This window comes from Mustelus asterias, chromosome 13, assembly GCF_964213995.1.
Source record: "Mustelus asterias chromosome 13, sMusAst1.hap1.1, whole genome shotgun sequence".
In the NCBI taxonomy this organism is placed as follows: domain Eukaryota; kingdom Metazoa; phylum Chordata; class Chondrichthyes; order Carcharhiniformes; family Triakidae; genus Mustelus; species Mustelus asterias.
Window position 1 is genome coordinate 8,469,453 of NC_135813.1, and position 16,207 is coordinate 8,485,659.

General features: G+C 45.7%; 1 protein-coding gene across 1 annotated transcript in view; it reads right to left on the minus strand.

Moving 5' to 3' along the window:
* kcnt1b (potassium sodium-activated channel subfamily T member 1b) overlaps positions 1–16,207 on the minus strand; it is a 423,250-nt gene that overhangs the window by 194,629 nt on the left and 212,414 nt on the right. Inside the window, exon 3 of the mRNA XM_078226287.1 lies at positions 16,100–16,199. Within this exon, the coding sequence (XP_078082413.1) occupies positions 16,100–16,199 (100 nt within the window). The remainder of the gene's footprint in view (positions 1–16,099; positions 16,200–16,207) is intronic.

Here is a 16,207-nt window from a genome sequence, read left to right on the forward strand (position 1 = left end):
CTTCTGATTCTTTTTTCAATCTTCTTGTCAAACAGTGTAATTAAATCCTACTCTGAAACTCCAGGGGACAAACCTAAAAATAACAAAACTGCATTAACTCAGATTAAAACGAAAACCCCACTCATTAGGAGCAATTATTCTGCTGCATTCTCAGCATATGGACTGCCAGTTGTAGACAATCTGCACCGTAATCAGAGCTGAAGTATAAAACATACCCCTCACAAGAAACATGACATAAATACATTTTTAAAGGCACAGTATCGTCACAGTACAGGACTCTGGATGAGACCAGCAGCGGGTTACTGAATGAAATAAAAACAGAAAATACTGGAAAACCCAATGAGTCCGGTATGGAGAGAGAAACAGATTTAATATTTCAGGTTGATGCCCTCTCCTCAGACCAGGGTGAGTACTGAATAGGTTGGCAGTTACTGTAGGATGGGAGTGGGAAGCTAAAGATGAACAGTACAGGATGTATCAGACCTTGAGACCTTGGCCATGATTTTCACAAAGGCAATGAGATACTTTCAATCACGCTCTTTGTTAAGTCAGTTTGCAATCATCTCAGTAGCACTGACAGAACGAGGAGATAATAACATTCTTTTCTAGCGGTTTGGTGGTACAGAACTTTGAACATTGCTGAAAAAGAGATACGTCGAAGCGTTTCGTCTTGTACTCATCAGGCATGAAGACAAATGTATGGGACAAAATGACAATTTTTACTGTGCGAGAAGAGAATGCTGATTGGATGGCAAGCATAACTGAATAGAGAGACATGTTGTCGAAGCTTTTCATTTTGTACTCATCAGGCAGGACACTTTGCAAGAAGATCAATGTATGGGGCCAAACAACAATTTTTACTGTGCGACGAGAGAATGTTGATTGGATGGCAAGCATTACTGAATATAGAGACATGCTGTTGAAGCTTTCCATCTTGTACTCATCAGGACAGATGTAAGAGTGCTAAATTTCAAAGGAAGAAACAAATGCGAAAAGGGTGCTGGTTGATTGGTCAGTCAGTTCTGATTGGTTGAGGCATTGCCATGGAGAATGCACCTGGGTAATATTCCATGTTTTTGTTCAATTAAAAAAAGGTGCAATGCCTGGACATATACTTTCTGCTTGCAGAGGCCAGCTGCCCTGTGTAGCTTCTAGCATAAGTGATCTCCATCGTGAGTCTGACTGATCATCTTAATCTGGCTGTTAGTGTAGTTCTTAACAAATTTGGGATAGTTCTATCCAAACACAAAGGCCAACATTATGGCTGGGATTTTCTGGCGCTCCCCGTAGCGTGTTTTCCGGCAGTGGAGGCAGGTCGCCATTGGCCGATGGCAGGTCCTTCTGCTCCCACTGGAGTTTTGGGTGCCTCTCCCACCCCGCTGCCAGGGAGCCTGCCGTCCGGGGTCACATTCGACGGGACCGAAAGATCCCGCCAGCGGGAAGGGCTGGAAAATCCCGCTCCACGTTTTGAATTTTGTAAAGCATGGGTTGCTTGAGTACTGTCAACATTCTGCCCATTGTGAACAGCTGGAGGGGTGTGCTATTTGACATGCCTGCCTGCCATTGGGAAATACAGCTTATGTACTGGCATCACACCAGCACTGAAACCCATATACCACATTATTCTTTTGTGTGGTAGGCAATGCCAGCTGACTGGCTAACCAATCAGCACTTTCCTCTCATGCAGTAAAGAATGTTACTTCCTTTGAAATTTGGTATTCTTAAAGACTGCCCTGAAAAGTCCAAAGATGTGCAGGCTAGGTGGACTGGCTGCGCTAAATTGCCCCTTAGTGTCAGGGGGATTAGAACAAAGAACAAAGAACAGTACAGCACAGGAAACAGGCCCTTCGGCCCTCCAAGCCTGTGCCGCTCCTTGGTCCAACTAGACCAATCGTTTGTATCCCTCCATTCCCAGGCTGCTCATGTGACTATCCAGGTAAGTCTTAAACGATGTCAGCGTGCCTGCCTCCACCACCCTACTTGGCAGCGCATTCCAGGCCCCCACCACCCTCTGTGTAAAAAACGTCCCTCTGATGTCTGAGTTATACTTCGCCCCTCTCAGCTTGAGCCCGTGACCCCTCGTGATCGTCACCTCCGACCTGGGAAAAAGCTTCCCACTGTTCACCCTATCTATACCCTTCATAATCTTGTATACCTCTATTAGATCTCCCCTCATTCTCCGTCTTTCCAAGGAGAACAACCCCAGTCTACCCAATCTCTCCTCATAGCTAAGACCCTCCATACCAGGCAACATCCTGGTAAACCTTCTCTGCACTCTCTCCAATGCCTCCACGTCCTTCTGGTAGTGCGGCGACCAGAACTGGACGCAGTACTCCAAATGTGGCCTAACCAGCGTTCTATACAGCTGCATCATCAGACTCCAGCTTTTATACTCTATACCCCGTCCTATAAAGGCAAGCATACCATATGCCTTCTTCACCACCTTCTCCACCTGTGTTGCCACCTTCAAGGATTTGTGGACTTGCACACCTAGGTCCCTCTGTGTTTCTATACTCCTGATGACTCTGCCATTTATTGTATAACTCCTCCCTACATTATTTCTTCCAAAATGCATCACTTCGCATTTATCCGGATTAAATTCCATCTGCCACCTCTCCGCCCAATTTTCCAGCCTATCTATATCCTGCTGTATTGCCCGACAATGCTCTTCGCTATCCGCAATTCCAGCCATCTTCGTGTCATCCGCAAACTTGCTGATTACACCAGTTACACCTTCTTCCAAATCATTTATATATATCACAAATAGCAGAGGTCCTAGTACAGAGCCCTGCGGAACACCACTGGTCACAGACCTCCAGCCGGAAAAAGACCCTTCGACCACTACCCTCTGTCTCCTATGGCCAAGCCAGTTCTCCACCCATCGAGCCACTTCTCCTTGTATCCCATGAGCCTTAACCTTCTTAACCAACCATGTGGGACTTTGTCAAATGCCTTACTGAAATCCATATAGACGACATCCACGGCCCTTCCTTCATCAACCGTTTTTGTCACTTCCTCAAAAAACTCCACCAAATTTGTAAGGCACGACCTCCCTCTTACAAAACCATGCTGTCTGTCACTAATGAGATTGTTCCATTCTAAATGCACATACATCCTGTCTCTAAGAATCCTCTCCAACAACTTCCCTACCACGGACGTCAAGCTCACCGGCCTATAATTTCCAGGGTTATCCCTGCTACCCTTCTTAAACAACGGGACCACATTCGCTATCCTCCAATCCTCAGGGACCTCACCCGTGTCCAAAGAAGCGACAAAGATTTCCGTCAGAGGCCCAGCAATTTCACCTCTCGTCTCCCTGAGCAGTCGAGGATAGATGCCATCAGGCCCTGGGGCTTTGTCAGTTTTAATGTTCCCTAAAAAACCTAACACTTCCTCTCTTGTAATGGAGATTTTCTCTAACGGGTCAACACCTCCCTCCAAGACACTCCCGGTTAACACGCCCCTCTCCTTCGTGAATACCGATGCAAAGTATTCATTTAGGATCTCCCCTATTCCCTTGGGTTCTAAGCATAATTCCCCTCCTTTGTCCCTGAGAGGTCCGATTTTCTCCCTGACAACTCTTTTGTTCCTAACGTATGAATAGAATGCCTTAGGATTCTCCTTAATCCTGCCTGCCAAGAACATCTCGTGACCTCTTTTTGCCCTTCTAACTCCCCGTTTGAGATCTTTCCTACTCTCTCTGTATTCCTCCAGAGCTCCATCTGTTTTTAGTTGCCTGGACTTAACGTACGCCTCCCTTTTCATTTTAATCAGATCCTCAATTTCCCTGGTTATCCACGGCTCTCGAATCCTACCTTTCCTATCTTTCCTTTTTACAGGCACATGCCTATCCTGCAGCCTTATCAATAGTTCCTTAAAAGACTCCCACATGCCAGACGCGGACTTACCCTCGAACATCCTCTCCCAATCAACATCCACCAATTCCTGCCTAATCCGGCTATAGTCAGCCTTCCCCCAATTTAGCACCCTGCCCGTAGGACAGCACTCATCCTTGTCCATTACTATCCTAAAGTTAACAGAGTTGTGGTCACTATTTGCCACATGTTCCCCTACCGAAACTTTGACGACCTGACCGGGCTCATTTCCCAGAACTAGGTCCAGTATAGCCCCCTCTCTAGTCGGGCTATCTACATACTGTTCCAAAGAACCTTCCAGTACGCATTTTACAAATTCCTCCCCGTCCGGTCCCCCAGCTCTAAGCACTTTCCAGTCTGTGCCAGGGAAATTAAAGTCCCCCACTACAACAACCCTATGTTTTCTGCACCTATCCAGAATCTCCTGACATATCCTTTCCTCCACTTCCCGTGGGCTGTTGGGTGGTCTGTAGTACACCCCCAGCATAGTGACTGCACCCTTCCTGTTTCTGAGTTCCACCCACAGCGACTCAGTACATGACCCCTCTAAGTTGTCTACCCTCTGCACCGCGGTAATATGCTCCTTAACTAATATCGCTACTCCCCCACCTTTTTTAGCCCCTCCTCTGTCTCGCCTAAAACACTTATACCCCGGAATATTCAGCTGCCAGTCCTGTCCTTCTTTTAACCAAGTTTCCGTCACCGCAACCACATCCAAATTCCGCACAAGCATTAAGGCCCTAAGTTCGTCTGTTTTACCCGTTACACTCCTCGCATTGAAGCAGATGCACTCCAGACCTCCAGGCCCAGTCAGGTCCTCCTCCTCCAGAGTGCTCCTCTTCTTAGCTAGCCTTGCCCTGGCCCCCAGCTCGACCCCAGCCTCAGTATTTACTGACCTCCTGTTTTGTTCCCCACCCCCCTGCCACACTAGTTTAAATCCTGCCGAAACACTCTAGCAAAACTCCCAGCCAGGGTATTAGCTAGAGTAAATGTATGGGGTTAAGGAGATAGGGCCTGGGTGGGATTGTGGTCGGTACAGACTTGATGGGCCGAATGGCCTCCTTCTACACTGTATGATTCTATGATTCTATGAGTGCAAGATGCAAAATTTTGACTTGTGTCTCTTTTCTTGGCAATACTCAAAATGATTTTATGTTTCACTTTTGAGCAAGAGTGAAGCATTGTTTATTGCAGCATTTGAGGGGAGAGGCGATGGCAGAGTGGTTTTGTTATGAGACTAGAATCTAGGGAGCCAAGTGATGCTCTGGGAACCCGGTTCGAATCCTACCACAGCAGACAGTGAAATTTGAATTCAGTAAAAATCTGGAATTAGAAGTCTATTGATGACCATGAAATCCATTGTCGATTGCCAATGTAAAGAACAGTCGGCTTCCTGAACCACTGCAGTCCATGTGGTGTAGGTAAATCCACAGTGCTGTTAGAGAGGGGGATTCCAAGATTTTGACCTCGCTACAGTGTTGTAATGGTGGGCGATATAGTTTCAAGTCAGGATGATGCCTTGGAGGGGTACATTGGAGACACTGTAAGATTAAATAATTTACAACAAATTGGTCTGGAGCCAGACCATTACATTCCCTTCGCCCCCTGCATGGGCCCTAAATTGGGAGAATAGGGTTGCCAACCCAAAGGAAGGTGATGGTCTCGTGGTATTATTGCTAGACTATTAATCCAGAAACTCAGCGGTCCCAGGTTCGAATCCCGCCACGGCAGATGGTGGAATTTGAATTCAATAAACAATATCTGGAATTAAGAATCAACGATTGTTGGAAAAACCCATCTTGTTCACTATAGGTCTTTAGGGAAAGAAATGTGCCATCCTTACCCGGTCTGGCCTAAATGTGACTCCAGAGCCATGGCAATGTGGTTGACTCTCAAATGCCCTCTGAAATGGAGGACAATTAGGGATGGGCAATAAATGATGAGCCCAGCCAGCGATGCCCACATCCCACAAAATGGATAAATAAATTGTTATAATTCAGAGCTGTTGTGCACCAACTGTCATTTCTGAAAGTCACTTCTCCATTTGTCTTGGGCAAGTTCATCCCTCGACCAACATCATTAAGACAGATTATCTGGTCATCATCACATTTCTCTTTGTGTGCCGATTGACTGCCACATTTCCATCATTACAGCAATGGCAACACTTCAAAAGCACTTCATTGAATCATAGATGAATCCCTACAGTGCAGAAGGAGGCCATTCGGCCCATCGAGCCTGCACCAACAACAATCCCACCTGGCCCCTATCCCTGTAACCCCATGCATTTACCCTGCTAACCCCCTTCTAACCTACACATCTTTGGACACTAAGGGGCAATTTAGCATGGCCAATCAACCTAACCTGCACATCTTTGGACTGTGGGAGGAAACCGGAGCACTTGGAGGAAACCCACTCAGACACGGGGAGAATGTGCAAACTCCACACAGACAGTCACCCAAGGCTGGAATCGAACTCTTGTCCCTGGGGCTGTGAGGCAGCAGTGCTCACCACTCTGCCACTGTACCACCCTCACTGCGCCACCGTGCCACCCTCTTCATCAGCTGTTTATCACTTTGAGGCCTCTGGAAAGTCATGACAGGCACTATAGAAATGCAATATTCCAGAGGAGATAGCCTCAACACTGGATCAGATATGAGATTTGAGGTGAAACAGGACAATATCCCTATAACTGAAGCTGCTTCAGAAGCAGACTTTAAGCATTGGTTTCTATAGTGCACAGTTTCCACTATCTGACATTAGTGCTGCGGGCAGTGTAATGAAGACCAGCACACTGGAATTGTTGAGGTTCGACTCAATTATACACAGAAAGGAGATGAGATCAGTCAATAATTCACATTCAGCTTTCAGACAGCACATTGGCAATGGCCAGACAATACAGTGACCGGAGATAGCACAGTGACAACAGAGCGTGCAATGATCACAAGATACCCTGGCGATAGCAAAACAGACAGACAACACAGTGGCAATCTGATAATGTGATGACAGTGGACAACTCTGCAACAATGCAGTGACAGAAGGAGACACACTGACAATGGGACAGCACAGTAAGAATTAGGCACTGGGCCAACAGGACGGTAGTAGAACTATGCATTGAATCATCGCATCCCTACACTGCAGAAGGAGGCCATTCGGCCCATCCAGCCTGAACCGGCAACAGTCCCATCCGGTTTGGTAATCCCACGTATTTACCCTGCTAATCCCACCTGACACTAAGGGGAAATTTAGCACGGCCAATCCATCTAACCCGCACATCTTTGGAGTGTGGGAGGAAACCGGAGCATCCGTAGGAAACCCATGCAGACATGGGGAGAACGTGCAAACTCCACACAGGCAGTCACTTGAGGTGGGAATTGAACCCGGATCCCTGGCGCTGTGAGGCAGCAGTGCTAACCAGTGCCGCCAATCAATGATGGGATAGAATAGCAATACCGGGGGGAGGAGCAAACTGTAAGAGTGTGAGTCAGTGGAAGAGCAGGTAACAGCTGGAGGATGGGTAATAGTATGATAGTAGAAAGTGAGTGATTGAAAGAAAATATTCTTCCACAGGATGTAGGCTTCAGTGGCTAGGCCAGCATTTATTGGCACTGATGAGACCACGTCTGATGTACTGTGAGCAGTTTTGGTCTCCTTGTTTAAGGAAAAATCTTTCATTGGAGGCAGTTCAGAGAAGGTTCACTAGGATGATCCCCAGTATGGAGGGATTGTCTTCCGGGGGAAGGTTAAAGAGTTTGGGACTCTAGTCGTTGGAATTTAGAAGACTGAGAGGAGATACCATTGAAACATATCAGACTCTCAAAGGGTTGTGAATCTGTGGAATTCACTACCCCAAAGTGCGGTGAATGCTGGGACATTTAAAGAGAAGGTAGACAGATTTTTAATTGGTAATGGGTTGAAGGGTTACGGGGAGAAAGCAGGAAAATGGTGATGAGGAGCATATCAGCCAATGATCGAATGGCGGAGCAGATTCGATGGGCCGAAAGGTCTAAGTCTGCTCCTATATCTTATGAACTTATGATTCTTAAGGGGCTGATAGGGTAAATACTGAGAGGATGTTTCCCCTCATGGGAGAGTCTGGGACCAGAGGGCATAGCCTCAGAATATAGGGGTACCAATTTAAGACTGCGATGAGGAGGAATTTCTTCTTGCAGATGGTTGTGAGTCTTTGGAACTCTTTGCCACAGAGAGTATATTTAGATATAGATAGATTTTTTTCAGGAAGGGAATCAAGGGTTGTGGGGAAAGGGCAGGAAAGTGGATGTGAGGGATGTTGGATCAGCCACGATCCTATTGAATGGCGGAGCAGGCTCGAGGGGCCAAATGGCCTACTCCTGCCCCTAATTTTGATAATCCTAAGGTCTTATCCCTAATTGCCCTTCAAAAGCTAGTGAACCACTGCAGGGGTTAATGGCTTAGAGCTAAAGTCAGAGGTAGTTGGTGTATATACAAAAGGCTTATTTTACATATTTTTGAGAAGTGCACTGTCTCTGTTTAAGACGTCCAGAGAAACGACAGATAATATCGGTTCTGGAAGCTTACAGTCATCAAGAAAGGATTTCCCATCGGTCCACTAGAGTTGGTGACGTGTTCACGTCAATGAGAATCATGGAAAATGCTGCGATTAAACCCTTGCTCCTGTTCGTAACACCCAGAAAAGAATTGAAAATTACTGCCTACATGCTGGCACAGATTGTCATTACGAAGGCAAAGCAGGTTGGATAACAGCTGGAAGTCTATTACTGCCTGTAGCACTTAAAATTTAATAATGCCAAAAACTGTACTCTGCAATACAAAAACTAATGTTTAATGTCTATCTTTGAGGCAGTGTGGATCTTGAGGGAAATGTCAAAGGTATTTCTTTTAGTGTATATTAATTCAGCTCTTACACATGGGCTGTTTTAGGAATTTAACCACTGAATTTCCTGTACAAACACATTCACAAATCAACAAAAGCTGCAGTGGACAGGAAGTGGTGGCACAGTGGTTAGCACTGCTGCCTCACAGCGCCAGGGATCCAGGTTCGATTCCCGGCTCGGGTCACTGTCTGTGCTCTGGTTTCCTCCCACATTCCGAAAGAAGTGCTGGTTAGGGTGCATTGGCCATGCTAAATTCTCCCTCAGTGTACCTGAACAGGTGCCGGAGTGTGGCGACTCGGGGATTTTCACCGTAACTTCATTACAGTGTTAATGTAAGCCTACTTGTGACTAATATAAACTTTACTTTAAATGGAAGAACTTTACAGTTAATCTTATATCATTTCAGCTGCACTAAGGGCAGGACTTTACTCTAATTGTGAAAATTCAGCAACTTAGATCTACATAGAATAGAAAGCACTGAAACAGGTCATTCGGCCCAATCAGTCCATGCTAGCATTTATACTCCACTTGAGTCTCTTTCAATCCTTCCTCATTTACCTTTACTGGCATCATCTCTATTCCTTTCTCCGTTACATGCCTATCTAGCTGACAAGTGTCCATACAACATGTCCCAATCCGATCTGAACAAGACACTGACACAATGATCAAACTTGTTCCGTTTCGTTGTTGACAGTCCATAGGGTCAGTGGTTAAGGAGATTCAGTAAATGTAAGATCTGCCTTTCCCAAAGCAAATTCCAGGAACTTTAGTGTGACAATTCAAGACCCATCTTCAGGAATCATAGAATCCCTACAGTGCAAAAGGAGGCCATTCGGCCCATCAAGCCTGCACTGACAACAATCCCACCCATCCTCATAACCGCATGTATTTACCCTGCTAATCTCCCTGACTCTAAGGGGCAATTTAGCATGGCCAATCCACCTAACTTGGACTGTGGGAGGAAACCAGAGCACTCAGAGGAAACCCACGCAGACACTGGGAGAATGTGCAAACTCCACACAGACAGTGACCCGAGGCCAGAATTGAACCAGAATTGAACATTCCGCCCCTGAAGAGGTCAGGATCCAAATCAGGGCCAGCTGATGCCTGGCAGCCTGTCTGTGCCATCCTATAAGAGGCAACCAATTAAGAGGAAACCTTTGGTGCTACCATCCAAATGAAGAACTTTTATCCATTTACCCGATGAGAGGAGGATCACCAGAAGTGTCCTACCAGAGGTCCAAGAAGGGAGGCTGGCAATGCTGCGGCAGACAGGAGGATACAAGGTCAACTCATGAAAAATCCATTCCATGGGACCCACTGATGCTCTCCGACTTCGGAACAGGGTGGGGTGGGGGGTGGAAAATAGGAAGTATCCCTGGCTTCCTCCTCAGTGGGGAGTTTTCCATGGCTGGGAAAATCTCAGTGCCATCCCCAATCAGCTGCCATGGTGGGATTTGAACCCACGTCACTGGAGCATGAGCCTTGGCCTCTGTATGATTTGTGCAGTGACATTACCACTGTGCCACTGAGCACTAGCAATCAATCTCTATCATTAGACTACAACAGAACAAGATGTGAAGTGAGGAAGACCCCCAGTGATGGAGAGCTACAGGAGCCATCAGTCCAAAAACACCTCTCAGGCTACGCTACATGTGCCTTATGACCTGTTCCATATTACTCATATGTTATAAGAAGGCATATGGCATGCTTGCCTTCATCGGCCGGGGCATTGAGTAAAAGAGTTAGGAAGTCATGTTGCAGCTATATAAAACATTGGTTAAGCCGCATTTGGAGTATTGCACGCAGTTCTGGTCACCACATTACCAGAAGGACGTGGAAACTTTGGAGAGAGTGCAAAGAAGGTTCACCAGGATGTTGCCTGGTCTCGAGGGTGTTGGCTATGAGGAGAGGTTGAATAAACTAGGATTGTTTTCACTGGAAAGATGGAGGCTGAGAGGAGACCTGATAGAGGTCTACAAAATTATGAGAGGCATGGAGAGGGTGGATAGTCAGAGGCCTTTTCCCCAGGGTGGAAGTGTCAATTACAAGGGGCACAGGTTCAAGGTGAGAGGGAGAAAGTTTAAGGGAGATGTGCGGGAGAAGATTTTCACACAGAGAGTGGTGGGTGCCTGGAACGCGCTGCCAGAGGAGGTGGTGGAAGCGGGCACATTAGCAACATTTAAGACGCATCTGGATGGGTAGAAAATAAGGAGGGAATAGAGGGATATGGACTGAGCACGGGCAAAAGGTTTTTTTTAGTTTAGTTAGGGCATCATGATTGGCAGTTGGAGGGCTAAAGGGCCTGTTCCTGTGCTGTACTTTGCTTTATTCTTTGTTCTTGTATTGTAATAGATATTCCCTGATTGAAATCTATGGGTGGGATATTCCCCCCCTCCCCCGCGGCATGTTTTCCAGTGATGGAGGCATCTTGCCATTGACCGGCAGCAGGATTTTCCAGTCCCGGTGATGCCAACAGCGGTTTGCAATGTTCTCCAGTCGCGCCGGTGGGGAACCTGCCATTGGAGGAAGGGGTTGCCATCAGTGAGACCTAGAGCTATCATATCCTTCCTATAGCGAGGTGACCAGAACTGCACACATATATGAGGTAATAAGCAGGCAGTCAGTCTATTATAGTCACATTTTCTTGATGAATGGGCTAGGTAAAACAAATCATGCATTCTGACTTCCCCCTGGTCTATTGTTTATATCTTTGGCTGTTAAGCGTTTTCCATTTTCTCATCTTGCACTACGGGCCGAGTGATCCACATTCAGCAGAATTCTTGTTTTTTTACACAGTCTCCTCAGGCAGAAAAGATTCACTAGGATGCTACGACTTGATGGTTTGAGTTATAAGGAGAGGCTGGACAGACTGGGACTTTTTTCACCGGAGCGTAGGAGGCTGAGGGGTGACGTTTTAGAGGTCTATAAAATAATGAGGGGCACAGATCAGCTAGATAGTCAATATCTTTTCCCAAAGGTAGGGGAGTCTAAAACTGGAAGTTTAAGGTGAGAGGGGAGAGATACAAAAGTGTCCAGAGGGGCAATTTTTTCACACAGAGGGTGGTGAGTGTCTGGAACGAGCTGCCAGAGGTAGTAGTAGAGGCGGGTACAATTTTGTCTTTTAAAAAGCATTTAGACAGTTAAATGGGTAAGATGGGTATAGAGGGATATGGGCCAAATGCGGGCAATTGGGATTAGTTTAGGGGTTTAAAAAAAAGGGCGGCATGGACAAGTTGGGCCAAAGGGCCTGTTTCCATGTTGTAAACCTCTCTGACTCTAAGTCAGGTCATGATGTGGAGATGCCGGCGTTGGACTGGGGTAAACACAGTAAGAAGTTTAACAACACCAGGTTAAAGTCCAACAGGCTTATTTGGTAGCAAAAGCCACACAAGCTTTCGGAGCTCTAAGCCCCTCCTTCACCTGAAGAAGGGGTTAGAGCTCCGAAAGCTTGTGTGGCTTTTGCTACCAAATAAACCTGTTGGACTTTAATCTGGTGTTGTTAAACTTCTTTCTAAGTCAGGTCTCAGAGTCTCCATTGTCATATGAGGAGAGATTAAGTCGGTCAGGATTGTATTCACTGGAGTTCAAAAGAGTGAGGGGGATCTCATAGAAACTATAGGGATAGGGATGTTTTACTGCAATTGTATAAGGCGTTGGTGAGGCCACATCTGGAGTATTGTGTGCAGTTTTGATGTCCTTATCTGAGGAAGGATGTCCTTGCTATAGACGGAGTACAGTGAAGGTTTACCAGGCTGATTCCTGGGATGGCAGGTCTGTCATATGAGGAGAGACGAAATTGGTTAGGATTATATTCACTGGAGTTTAGAAGAGTGAGAGGGGATCTCATAGAAACTTATAAAATTCTAACAGGGCTCGACAGGGTAGATTCAGAAAGAATGTTCCCTCTGGTAGGGGAGTCCAGAACTAGGGGTCATAGTTTGAAGATAAGGGGTAAACCTCTTAGGACTGAGGTGAGGGGAAATTTCTTCACCCAAAGGGTGGTGAATGTGTGGAATTCACTACCGCAGAATGTAGTTGAGGCCAAAACGTTGTGTGATTTCAAGAGGAAATTAGATGTAGGTCTTGGGGCTAAAGGGACCAAGAGATTTGGGGGGAAGGCAGGATCAGGATATTGAATTTGATGATCAGCCATGATCAAGATGAATGGCGGAGCAGGCTCGAAGAGCCGAATGGCCTCCTCCTGCTTCGAATTTCTATGTTTCTATGATTTTCTGCTGATTTTATACAGCAAAGGTCAACGCTAAGTCTCATCCTTGGCGTTTCTAGAGATTGGTGAATAATTGGACCAGGGGATGGGTATATGGACATAATGCATTCCCCACTTTGAAGACAGGCCCTCTCTCCTGATTTGTTACACTATCTGACTTTGTGTCATGACTTACCATTAAATATCAAAACTGGCAGACATTTGGGAAGCAGAGAAGATTGGAGAACATGGAGCTTTCTCTAAAGTAAAGGCCAAGGAATCAGAGCATGATTCCAGCACACTGAGAGGCCATTCAGCCAATCATATTTGTGTAGGTTCTCTGCCAAAGCACCTCAGCTAGATCCATTCTCCCTGTCATCCAGTGGCTTATTCAAGGCCATTTTGAAGTCTTTGATTAAATCTACCTCTACTCCACACTCAGACAGGGCATTCCAGATCCTAACCATTCGCTGTTAGGGTGCTGGACCAGAACCGCAAGTTACACTAAGAAGCCAGACTAGACCCCAACAATTTTTCTATTTGGCATAAATGTGAGGCTCGATTATTTCTCTCCAGGAGTGATTCCACTGCCAATGTATGGATCGGTTATAGTGAAACAAAATTTATTTAATAACAGTTTAAATATAACTCTAACAAATGAAGAAGCCTAACCATTAACAGTTGGCATCCCAAATTCCAGAATGGAAACTTGGAACGCTGCTTCTTAACTGTTTACTTTCGCAACTTGGAAAATATGTGAGAAAAGAGATGAAATGTGGTGAGGAAAATGGGTCATTCTATTTTTAAATTATTCAAATAATAAAACATTTATTAAACTTTAAAACGTTCAACAAGAAAGGCAACAGTAAAGAACAACATTTATGACTAACTACAATAATGGTTACCAAGCGAGTCTACTGAAATTACCCCTTCCCCTAATCTATATCCATTTACTTCGCTAAACTCCAAGAATACACCTTCCCCAAAACAACATCCCATAGGTTTTAACACTATAAGCTCCTAAACTCCAAGAATACATCTTCCCTAAAGCAACATCCATAGTTTTTAACACTATGAACCAAATCCAGCAAATAATTACCACACAGGGACTATAGCTTTTGGGAACCTTTCTTTTAGTTAAGAGGAGTTTATGGGGTCTTACACAGACTTCTTTCTTTCATAGAATCCTTACAGTGCAGAAGGTTGATTGGCCATGCTAAAATTGCCCCTTTGTGTCCTGAGATGCGTAGGTTAGAGGGATTAGCGGGTAAATATGTAGGGATATGGGGGTAGGGCCTGGGTGGGATTGTGGTCGGTGCAGACTCAGTGGGCCAAATGGCCTCTTTCTGCACTGTAGGGTTTCTATGATTCTATGAAGGAGGCCATTCGGCCCATTGAGTCCGCAATGATCACAATCCCACCCAGGCACTATTCCCACAACCCCTCATATTTACCCTGCTAATCTCCCTGACACTAGGGTTAATTTAGCATGGCTAATGAATCTAACCCACACACCTTTGGATTGTGGGAGGAAACCGGAGCACCCGGAGGAAACCCACTTTCTTGCACTTGGTTCTGTGAGAGGGCTCTGCTTTGCAACTGGGCATGGCCACGATATAGGTCCTCGGCTGTTCATCTCCATTTTGTCTAACAACGTATCTGTTTCACCCTGCTACTCGACTAATCTGCACCGACTTAAATCCTCTGCAGCTAAATCCCTATCAATATATTTTTTAAATCTGATTCTTTAATTTGCATTTCATTCCATAAGACCATAAGACCATAAAACATAGGAGCAGAATTAGGCCATTCGGCCCATCGAGTCTGCTCCGCCATTCAATCATAGCTGATATTCTTCTCATCCCCATTCTCCTGCTTTTCCCCATAACCCCGATCCCCTTATTAATCAAGAACCTATCTATCTCTGTCTTAAAGACACTCAATGACCTGGCCTCCACAGCCTTCTGCGGCAAAGAGTTCCACAATTCACCACTCTCTGACTGAAGAAATTCCTCCTCATCCCTGTTTTAAAGGATCGTCCCTTTAGTTTGAGGTTGTGCCCTCTCATTCTAGTTTTTCCTACTAGTGGAAACATCCTCTCCACATCCACTCTATCCAGGCCTCGCAGTGTCCTGTAAGTTTCAATAAGATCCCTCCCTCATCCTTCTAAACTCCGAGTACAGATCCAGAGCCTGCAACCGTTCCTCATACGACTTCCTAAGAGTAGTAATTCATAGTGGATCAAATGATAATGATAACTGAGGCTTCTTAGACAGGAACTACAGATGGTTAGAAACTTAGTCGGAATTTTACTGCCCTGCCAGCCATGGAAATCGGAGCGGGGCAGGAGGGCGGACAATGGGAAGGTCCGTTGACGTTGGGTGGGATTTTACGGTTTCGGGATCAGCGCGGCCGTAATATCCTGCCCATTATATTGATATTTCCATCGGGCGAGATGAAATAAGCTGTGAGGAAGCTTGTGTGGTGCATAAACTCTGACATAAACCTGGGCCCAAAGGCGTGATTCTAAGTTATAGAATTCTATGTCAAGATATGCAATTTCCATCAATGCTATTCTTTTGAAATCTGAAGGATCAGACAATTGATGCCCTGAACAAAGCTATCATTTCGAAAGAGGTTAACTGCGCCAAGTAGTTCAGGAGGGACAGAGAACCACCACAGGCCCTCAACAATCTGTGGAACTCTTTGCCGCAGAAGGCTGTGGAGGCTAGGTTACTGAGTGTCTTTAAGACAGAGATAGATAGGTTCTTGATTAATAAGGGGATCAGGGGTTATGGGGAAAAGGCAGGAGAATGGAGATGAGAAAAATATCAGCCATGATTGAATGGCGGAGCAGACTCGATGGGCCGAGTGGCCTAATCCTGCTCCTACGTCTTATGGTCTAAGATCAAACAGATCAAAATGATGGACTTGTCACCGGTGATGCAAAAAAAAGTTTCTTGTTAAACAGTCACAATTAGTCGAATTGCACATGCTGATGTCTACATCATTGAATCTGGAGCCACGCAGGGACAGGGACAGATACCCAGCAGAATAAACCACTGCCGGTGTCGGTTAATCATGGCGGTACGTACATTATGATTCCAGCTGCCTTAATTTAAATAAAAACGACAGCTTACCATTCAATTCCTTGCGTGGGGTCATCCAGTAAAACCCGGATAATGTACAGGACACAGGTGAGGACCTTCAGGGAGAAGTTAAAGAGTCGGATTCTTAAACCTGCAATG